Source organism: Echinops telfairi, unplaced genomic scaffold, assembly GCF_000313985.2.
Source record: "Echinops telfairi isolate 266 unplaced genomic scaffold, ASM31398v2 ScPeMD7_3;HRSCAF=10, whole genome shotgun sequence".
In the NCBI taxonomy this organism is placed as follows: domain Eukaryota; kingdom Metazoa; phylum Chordata; class Mammalia; order Afrosoricida; family Tenrecidae; genus Echinops; species Echinops telfairi.
In genome coordinates, this window is record NW_022103899.1 from 34,740,209 (window position 1) to 34,750,851 (window position 10,643).

At 46.9% G+C, this 10,643-nt stretch overlaps 1 protein-coding gene across 1 annotated transcript in view; it reads left to right on the forward strand.

Annotated features, from left to right (window-relative positions):
• Positions 1-9,944, forward strand: part of PTH2R (parathyroid hormone 2 receptor) — a 62,213-nt gene extending 52,269 nt beyond the window's left edge. Inside the window, exons 9-11 of the mRNA XM_004701773.2 lie at positions 5,338-5,476; positions 6,876-6,917; positions 8,458-9,944. Of these exons, the coding sequence (XP_004701830.1) occupies positions 5,338-5,476; positions 6,876-6,917; positions 8,458-8,853 (577 nt within the window). The 3' untranslated portion in view covers positions 8,854-9,944. The remainder of the gene's footprint in view (positions 1-5,337; positions 5,477-6,875; positions 6,918-8,457) is intronic.
• The last annotated feature ends 699 nt before the right edge of the window (positions 9,945-10,643 follow it).

Below are 10,643 nucleotides of genomic sequence, written 5' to 3' on the forward strand. Positions count from 1 at the left end.
ATTTATGTGTTTGTAGTTATATTTAAATTTTTGTATATATACATATACATATATATGAAGAAAATATATATATAAACAAACCAGTAAGTGAAGCATCTAGACACACACACACACACACACACACACACACACACACACACACACACACACAATTGATCTCTAGGCAATTTGAGATAGAGTCTTTGGCACCCAGAGAATATTCAGAGAAGGCAAGAGAAATTTGGGGATTGACTACGCCCAACTGCCACCACCGGCACCACCACCCAGAAGCAAACGTGAACTCTCTCAGGAACTAAGCACAATCAGTAACTCGGGCCCCAACGCTGGGAAAAAAGAAAAAAAGCAGCAGGCAACCCTAAAGACGAACAGAAGGGCCAGAGTACAGCCTCCCAAAGGATGAGCAGTTAGCATGCGCGTTTTGGTCTGCTTGTTTATTTATGTACTTATCTTTGGTTAAGCTATTTGGCCGAGTCACTGACTTTATACTTGTAGTTTTCTTATTTTATTGTTAGCCATTTCAAACAACAAATGCTCATTATTTTATCCTACTTTAAGGTTTTTTTTTGTCTCTGAGAGTTAGAAATCCAGGAGCATCGTTGCTGGGTAGAGCGGGGCGTCAATACTATTTCCTGGCAACTCTTACTGGGAAATGCAGTTCATGGCTTGCTCCTGCGCTGGTTGGCAGGGCTGGGCTTTTTTGCTGGTCTTAGGTCAGTGGTTTCAACTCCACTGAGGGGACCCCTCTATAAGGACTGCTCACAGTATGGAGGTTTGCTTTCCTCTGAGAAATCCCATAGCCAACAGGTGTGCCCAAGACAGAAACCACGGTCTTTCTTATCCAGGAGTTGCTGTCTTTGAAACCCACTGGGGCAGTTCTGTCCTGTCTTGTAGGGTCAGTAAGGTTCAATTCTGAGTTGGAGCTTGAATCGCAGAAGTCCCATGCCGTCATGCAGAAGAACCCACCCATAAGGTGGGAGGGGCTGCATACGGAGTAAGGAGAAGGCAGGGATCACTTGCCTCCATCTGGGAGGCTACCATGGGGAGCCCTGGTGATGCAGGGGATTATGTGTTGGTCTGAGCAGTTCAAACCCAGCCATTTCTCTGAGGAAGAAGGATGAGGCTGTCTACTCTAGTAGAGAGGAACAGGCTTGTAAGCCTCGGTAGTTCTCCTCTGTCCTACAGGGTTGCTGTGCCGTGGCAATCAGCTCCCTGGCAGGGATGGAAGGCGGCTATCAGCAGACACCTATGGGGTTGTCTGCCCAGAATGCCTTTGCTAGCGGATTCTTCTTCCTGTACACTGACTCATCTGATTTGGCCTGGGCGTCTCATAGACCGTTCTCAGTGTGTTTCAACAGGAAACCAGCAAATGCAGTCATTTTTTGTTCAATTGCTATAGCTCTAAGATTTAAAACTTGGGAGCTCTCAGGGACCAGGCTTTCTAGAGAAAGCCAACTTGCCTGGAGACAGGAAAAGGAAACTATTGCCTTTCTTTCCTCCTTTGAAAATAGAAATCATTTTATTGGGGGCTTGTACAACTCTTATCACAATCCATCCATCCATCCATTGGGTCAAACACATTGTTGCCATCATCATTCTCAAAATATTTTCTTTCTACTTGAACCCTTGGTATCAGCTTCTCATTTTTCCCTCCCTCATGAACTTGATAATTTATAAATTATTATTATTTTTTCATGTCTCATACTGACCGATGTCTCCTTTCACCCACTTTTCTGATGTCTGTCCCCCAAGGAGGGGGTTATATGTAAATCATTGTGATTGGTGCCCCCTTTCTCCCCGCCTTTACCTTGACCTCCTGGTATCACTATTCTCCTTATTGGTCCTGAGGGGTTTATCTGTCCTGTATTCCGGTGTTTCCAGCTCTTATCTCTACCAGTGTACATGCTCTGGTCTAGCCGGATTTGTAAGGTAGAATTGGGATCATGATAGTGGGGGTGGGGTGGGGAGGAAGCATTAAAGAACGAGAGGAAAATTGTATGTTTCATTGTTGCTATATTGCCTTTGACTGGCTCATCTCCTCCCTGTGACTCTTCTGTAAGGGGATGTCCAGTTGCCCACAGATGGGCTTTAGGTCTCCACTCTGCACTCCTCATTGTTCACAATGATATGATTTTTTGTTCTTTGATGCTTGATACTTGATCCCATCGACACCTCGTGACCACACAGGCTGGTGTGCTTCTTCCATGTGGGCTTTGTTGCTTCTCAGCTAGATGGCTGCTTGTTTACCTTCAAACCTTTGAGACCTGAGACACTATATCTTTTGATAGCAGAGCACCATCAGCTTCTTTCACCACATTTGTCTTCAGCGATCGTGTTGGGAAGGTGAGCATCATGGAATGCCAGTTTAATAGAGCAAAGTGTTCTTGCATTGAGAGAGTACTTGAATAGAGGCCCAAGGTCTATCTGCTAACTTAATACTAAACCTATAAATATATGCACATAGATATAGTTCCCCATCATCATAGAAAAGTATATTTACATATGTACATGCCTGTATTTAGACCTCTATAAATGCCCTTTGCCTCCTAGTTCTTTCCTCTATTTCCTTTTACTTTACTCTTGTCCCACTATCATGTTCGCCCTTCATTCAGGTTTTAGTAATTTCTCTTGATTACGTTGCCCTTGTTCATACCCTGCCAGGCATCCTACACCCTCTTCGTCATTGATTTTGGATCACTTGTTCCCTTGTCCCTGGGTTTGTTAACACCCACTTCCTACCCCCTTCTCCCATGTCCCCCTGGAACTGTTGGTCCATTGTTTTCTCCTCCAGATTGTTTATCCCACCTATCTTATCTAGACAGACCTGCAGAGATAATAATATGCACAAAAAAGAAGACAGAGCAAAATAATGCAACAAAAGAAAACAAAACAACAACAACAACAACATTCTTGTATGCCTCTCAGTGGCTTCCTTTGCTTCATCATTGTTTGGGCTGACCTCCCTCTTGCTGTTTGTTGACTGCCCCTTTGTGTGTATGTCTACCCTCTAGTTGGTATTTTGCACTCCATCCCCTCCCACCCCTGGCAATCCTCAAAGTATTTGAGGCCTCTCGACTTCTTACAGTTGTGGTTTTCTCCAGCATGGATGTATCCTGTGTGATTAACTTCTTTCACTCAGCAGCATGCCCATCAGGTTCCACTATATTCTGAGCGGTTTCCCAGACTCATCATCCTTCTTCAGTGATGTATGTGTTCCTTACTTAGTTTACCATCCTTCTGTTATAGGGCATTTGACTGGTTTCCACCTCTTTTTGTTGTTGTTGCTGTTGTGAACAGTGTTGTGAGGAACATCACCCCACAGCTGTCGAGTGAATCCCGACACATCTTCAAGGGTGACCCTATACAGGGGTTCCAAGACTTTGTAACTCATTCTGCATGCAGCCAGCCTCATCGTTTTCCTGTGGAGCAGCTGGTGGGCTTCCACCACCAGCCTTACAGTCCACAGTCCACCAGTGTCCCCAGGACCCCCTCCCATGGATGTGGGTGTGCACAGAGCTGTTGGGGCCACAGTTTTTATTTCTAAAGGACCTATACGTGGTGGTGAGATGCTTGTATCATGTGGTATTTGTCACTCCAACTTTGGAAGGAAGTGTTTTAAGGACCAAATGGAGGAGTTATTCACTTTTTGAGACATAAAAGAAACCACCTTTATGAAAAGAGCATGCTTTAATCAAGAAAAATGAAAATGATAACAGTGATATCTTTATGCAAGAGCATTGAGTGGAGACCTACCCAGGGTAATCCCACGTGTGTCAGGATTTAAGTGTGCTCTGTGGGGTTCTCAGTGTCCGTGGCTTTGGGATGAGCTCGCCATGTTTTCCTTCTGAGTGCATTTGCATGGCCTTGGGCCGTCAACGTCTCTGTGAGAGCTGTGAGCATTCCTAGGTGGACCACTTCGGGATCCCAGGGAAACAGTTGTTCGATGCTGTTGAGCCATTGTCAGCTCATAGTCACACCGTGGGACAGAGTGGAACTGCCTCTTATGGCTGTTTTTGGCTGTCATCTTTCTGGATCACCAGGTTTCTTTCCTGTCCATTGGGTGAGTTGAACCATTAGCCTTTAGGATAGCGGTTCTCAACCTGTGGGTTCCGACCCCTTTGGGGGTCAAGCGACTCTTTCACAAGGATTGCCCGATTCATAACAGTAGCAAAATGACAGTGATGAAGTAGCAATGAACATAATGTTATGGTTGGGAGGTCACCGCAACACGAGGAACTGTATGAAAGGGTCGCGGCACCAGGAAGGTTGAGAAGCACTGCTGTAGGATAACAGCTGAGTGCTTGAGAAGTGGGAATTGACTACCTGATACAGTATAAAATGACAAGAGGACATAAAAACAGGCCCTCGTGGAGTGGTGGAGTCCCAAGGTGAAAGGCCAGCCTTGTGAGCTCTCTTCACCAGCTAGCATTACTAGGGGGTGCTCTGCGGGTGCCACGGGGCACCTCGGACATGTCTATTCTAACTCACAGTGAACCCGTGAGGAATTGCCTTCTCCGCTTTTGGGCAGAAGTCTTGTGATGAAGTATTTGGGCATGGATCAGGAGAGACCAGACCCAGAGAAGGACCATGCTTGGTAAAGTGGAGGGGCGGCACAAACGAGGAAGCCTCTCGACAAGATGACTGACACGGTGGCTGCGACGATGGACTCAGACCAAAACGTAACGACTGTGAGGATGGCGCTTCGTTCTCTTGTGCGCTGGGTGCCTATGAGTCTGAACCAACTAGCTGGCACCTAACAACAACAACAATAACAGCAACAACAGCAACAACAGTGACACATGGTTATGTTCTCCTCTGCTAAACACAAGGCTGGCTATGTGAACACACTTGGGAAAAGATGTGGCAGTTTGCATCCCCGAAGATTTGTGGCCTTGGAAACCCCTATGGGCAATTCTTCTCTATCTTACAGGGTCATTATGAATTAAAATTGACATGATGGCAGTGAGCTTGGGGTGTGTGTGTGTGTGTGTGTGTGGTGATCTTTAAGGGGATTTAGCTTAACCAATGGGCTGGCTGTTTGAACCCTCTTGGGAGAAAGATGGGGCAGTCTGCTTCCACAAAGATTTCCAGCCTTGGAAACCCACTGGTTTCCTGTTTCCAGTTCTGTCCTGCCCAATAGGATTAGTATGAGTTGGACGTGACTCATTGACAGGGTTTTAAAAAAATCTTTATGGGAGCCTTTTCTGTCCTGTGGATACCAGGTGGGTTTGAACAGCCAAACTTTGGGTTAGTTAGCAACTGATTGCTTAACTTGTGCCTTCAGAGCTCCTTGCAGGGCTTCCTAATTGATCTCTAGAGAGTTTCACCATTCCCTTTCAGGAAACTCGCCAAATCCACACTGGTCCTGGTGCTGGTCTTTGGCATGCACTACATCGTGTTTGCGTGCCTGCCCCACTCCTACACAGGGCTCTGGTGGGAGATCCGCATGCACTGTGAGCTCTTCTTCAACTCCTTCCAGGTAAGGAGCACCCCCAACCCCATCCCTTGAAACTTGTTTTTGCTTTCTCTCTTCCCACCCCTTCCTCCACCCTTCTCTGTGGTGTCCATGCTCCAGGCCCCCAGGGTTTGAAGGGGTGTGTCCTCTGGCCTCTGTGCATGTCCATCTACAACAGGGGCAGCTCACAAGAAACATCTGTGAGGTGAGACAGGGGTGCATATTTGCAGTATTTCCTTTGTGGGGGCGACACACAGGAAAATAAAAGGCAAGCCAAAAGCAAAAGGGCAAGTGAAAAAAGGTAGAAAGGGAATTCCAGAAAGAAGTGAAATGAAAGTGAAAGAGAAGGCAGAGGAGAAGGAGGAGAAGGAGGAGAAAGGAAGATCATGAGGGGAGAGGTGGCTTTCAGGCTTCACCTCCCTTTTCTCACCTGGGTTGCTACAGACAGCGCTTCCTCACTCGGCTTCCTGGTTAGTCATTTGTCGCCCCCTTAACTCTATTCTTGACACAACCGTCTGAAGAACCTCAAAAGTATGAATTTGATCATGGCACTTGCCTGCCCCAAATAACCAGGGGCTTCCTGTTGCACTCAATAAAGTCCAACGGTTACCTAATCCATACACTGACTGCTGCCCACTAGCCATCTCCGTTCCTCTAGGATGCCAAGCCCCTTCCTGCTTCTAGCTCCTAGTCGCCAGGCCCTCTGCCCGGACTGCTCGCCACCTTCATGTTTATACGGCTGCTTTCTTCTTGTCTTTCAAACCTACCCAAATGCCACCTCCTCGTAGGGTGTCGGAGGGATCCCCTGCCCCATCCAATATGGCCACGGTTCTCTTTTACATCTCTTAAATACCCACCTAGCCCTGCCCATATTGCATTCTGCTTGTGTCAGCATCTGCTTATGCTTTGTCCATGCCTCGTCCCACCTAGCATGTAAGAACAGGCACCTTGTCTGTTGCATTTTTCACCAATTATTCCTGTAAGCCAGAACCGCTCCTAGGCATTCCTCCTCCCAATCCGTGTTTATGAATGGATGATAAAAAACGTTTCTGTGTTCTTAGCGTACTACTCTATGTCGCATGTTTCCATCACCCTGTCTCTATACATCTCGGGTCAGTCAACCAGGGGGTTACACAATCCTTGAGTTGCCACATAAAAGAAATAAAAATAATAGAAACCATCTCTCAGTGTATCTTGGAGTGCTTTATTCAGGTATTTGTTTGGTTCAACTGATACCAAGGGAAGATAGAAAATACATTTAATAGGGAGTAAGGATTTGAAACCCTTCGGAGAGATTTTTTTAAGTGATTTTTTGGGGAAAGAATGAAAAAAATGTCAAGCTATTCATTTTGATAAAGGGTACTTTGATGTTTTGTGCTTCCTGAGTTGCAGCCCAGCTAACGCTCCGCCTTGTGTCTTTCAGGGCTTCTTTGTGTCCGTCATCTACTGCTACTGCAACGGGGAGGTAGGTTTTCAGGAAGTCCAGTGCCCGGCAGGTCTGCCTTCCAGTCACTTTGTAAATGTCGTCATAGGTGCCCCAAATCTCTTTAGAATCTCCAGAAATGCAGAGCAACACTGGGCAGTGAATGAATTAGGAAGGCACTTTACCTACCGGTGATTTTGAGAAAATGAAAATGAAGTAGATACGGCTGCTATGAGTTGGCACTGACTGCAGGGTAACGATTGGGTGTTTGGGAACCGCTGTCCCCATCCTCTGGTGCCTTTATACCAGCTCATCGGCAAAGCCCTGATCTGAAACAACGTGGAATGCAAAGTATTATTATATGCAAGGGCAGTGGACGTCTTAGTCCAGTTAATTCTTCACACTGATATTGAATTCCAAGTAAAAAAAAATAAACTTCCCAGGCTGGAATCCATGAGGACATGTTGACAGGACCTTTTTTTTCTCCCCTTTTTTAAAAAAAAAACAATTTTTTTTAACATTTTATTAGGGGCTCATACAACTGTTATCGCAATCCATACACACATCAATTGTGTAAAGCGCATTTGTACATCATTCTCAAAACATTTTCTCTCCACTTAAACCCCCGACATTAGGTCCTCATTTTTCCCCTCCCTCATGAGCCCTTGATAGTTTATAAATGGGTATTTTGTCATATCTTGCCCTGTCCGACGTCTCCCTTCATCCACTTTTCGGTTGTCTGTCCCCCAGGGAGGAGGTCACACACAGTTCCATGTAATCGGTTCCCTCTTTCCTACCCATTCTCTCTTTACCCCCTCCCTGTTTTGCCACTCACACCACTGGTCCTATAGGGCTCATCCTTCCTGGATTACAAAGTCCACATGGAAGAAGCACACCAGCCTATGCAACCACGAGGTGTCGAAGGGATCAGGTGTAAGGCATCATCAGAACAAAAAATCTTACCATAGTGAATGATGGGGTGAGTGCGGAGTGGAGATCCAAAGCCCATTAGTAGGCCACTGGAGATCCCCTTGCCGAGGGGTCTCAGGGAGGAGATGAGCCAGTCAGGGTGCGATGTAACAATGATGAGAAATACAACTTTCCTCTAGTTCCTAAATGTTTCCTCCCCGCTCCCACTACCATGACAGGACCTTTTTAAAGATAAGCAAGGGTTCATGAGCAGCCACCATGCATTGATCTTGGGGTGGGGGTGGGGGGAGAGGCAGGGGTGTTGCTCTGACGCTGGACAGGATTTAGCAGACCAAGAAAGGCCTGGTGATCTACTTTGGAAAAACCGGCCCATAAAAGCCATTTGCATTTCCAGGGGACCCGACTCGCTGGCACCGAGTTTTGAGCTTACCCACCATCAGCCATGGTCGTGGCGGCACATTGGGCAGTGGTTGGGTTCACTGTGCTTAGGGTGGCCAGGGACTGAGGATAGGTAGATGCAAGACAACTGTCATTTTCATTCAGACTGGGCCAAAGGCCCTTGTTCCAAGGCTTGAGGATCCCCCGTTTGCTTTAACACACTGTTTGTGTGCGTGTGTGTATGCGCGTGTGTGTTTGTGTGCGCGCGGCTTAGGTGCAGTCCGAGGTGAGGAAGATGTGGAATCGGTGGAATCTGTCCTTGGACTGGAAGGAGGCCCCTCCGTGCGGCAGCCACAGGTATGGCTCCGTGCTGACCACCGTGACGCACAGCACCAGCAGCCAGTCGCAGGTGGCGGCCAGCACTCGCGTGGTGCTGCTCTCCGGCAAAGTGGCCAAGACGGTCAGCGGACAGACCGAAAGCCACGTGACTTTACCCGGCTTTGTCCGGAGTAACTCGGAGCAGGACTGCCTGCCACCCTCAATCCACGAGGAGGCCAAGGAAGGCGGTGGGAACCAGGGAGATGATACCGCGACCAAGGTGTCTTCCAGGTTGTTGGAAGGTGGCCGGGATGCTGGAGGACGCAAGGACGAAACGGTGGATGTTCTCTGAACCACCACCTGTGCTACCTGGGTTCTGAATGGTCCCGTCCAGCTGGCTGTGTAAAAACAGCTTGGCCCACATCCCAGTGTGTGAGCCCCCATCGCTGTTAAATTCGGAGTCAAAGGGTTATCACCACATTTCCAGGTTCTGTAAACGGATTCCAATAAATACTGGAGACACAAAACAGGAGGAATGGGCGGACTAATTACCTCACGTTGGCGGCCAGCTCCTCTTTTGAACTCCTGTGTGTGCTCGCTCTGTGACTGTTCTTTTTCCTGCTACATCTGGGTAGACACGTTTCAATGCATTGGATCTAGCTTGCTTCCACAAGCACAGGCCTCAATATGGTAGAGATAATTCAATATGCATCGTTTTAACGAACAGTACTCGTTCTCACGTTAATGTACCAAGATGGTGGCAAGCCTTCACGTCGACTCAGACTCACAGTGACCCTGTGGGACTGGATAGAACTGCCCCTGTGGCTTTCTGAGATTGCAACTCATACAGGGAGGATAAAGCCTCATTGTTTTGCCCCCAGAGTGGCCGGTGGTTTCAAACAGATAATCTTGTGGTTCATGGCTTAACATGTAAAGCTACGCCACCAGAGGCCCCCCCCATACAAAGGTGGTTCATGACCAGGTAACGTTTCGGTTTTTATACATCAGATCACCATGAACGGGTTGGAGCAGGCTTGAAGGTAACTCTTAGCCGCAATCTTTGCCTTTCTCTTATAGGTGCAAAGGAACAGTTAGGGTCTATAACTAGAACAGTGAAAGATCTAAGAGGAAATGTGCCTTGGAAAATATGTTGATTGGCTCTGGATAAAAATAAAATGCATGACAATGGAAGCAGTTCTTCCTGGAAACAAAGAAAATGCCAGAAGAAGAGACTGCTGCTCCTGTCCTTCCTATTGAATGTCCGCTCCATGGCCGGTTCAACCTGCGGCTGTCTTTCTTCCCTCTCTGTGAACTGTGCCACACTTGCAAGGGCTTTTCAATCGGTGACTTTGTTTATGATCATCTGTAGTGATCGTAAATCACAGCGTGTCTGTGCCCCTTTTTCTTCTTGGCTCTATTCCTATGTTGTGAATGGCATGTGGGATAAATAAATGTTTGTTGTAAAAGTATATTTTAAGTGATTTCTTCAAGTTTCTTTCAGCATCTCATTTCATTTGGGAAAGCCAATTAAATGTCTCCTTCTCCAAATCTACCAGAATCCGACTATCTCTCCTGGGCTTTGGGGCATGTGGGATATTGGTGTGTTCCAGAGGTGAAAGCACTTTACAGAATGACTGCCATGCACCAGCTATCCTTCTCGGCATTAAGCAGCTCACCTAATCTTCACTGCAGACTATAGGCCACGCACTGTCACAGCGTCACTATTACCCTTTTCAGAGGTCGCAGTGTGGCGCACAGAGATGGATAACTTGCTTAAAGCCACACGCCTAGTCATTGGTAGAGCTTGGGTTCAGACGCTCCACTGACTTCAGTCCCCGTATTGTTAACCATCTGGTCACCAGTATATCTGTAGCTTTTGAACCACTCAAAAAAATCCCCAACCAAATTCTTTTTTGGGTAGAGAATGTGTGGGGGATTCATATTATAGTGTGTTTTAGCCCGTGACTCCCAAGAAATTTCTGCTTTCATGGCAATGACAAACCCACATAGGAAATGAAAAGCATATTGAGATATTGGTATGTCAAATAACACAGGTCAAGCGGACCTGTCTCAATTTGCTGGGTGATTGAACCAAAATACAAATAGTATCCTGATGCCTAAGGTGCTCTGATATCTTCAAGT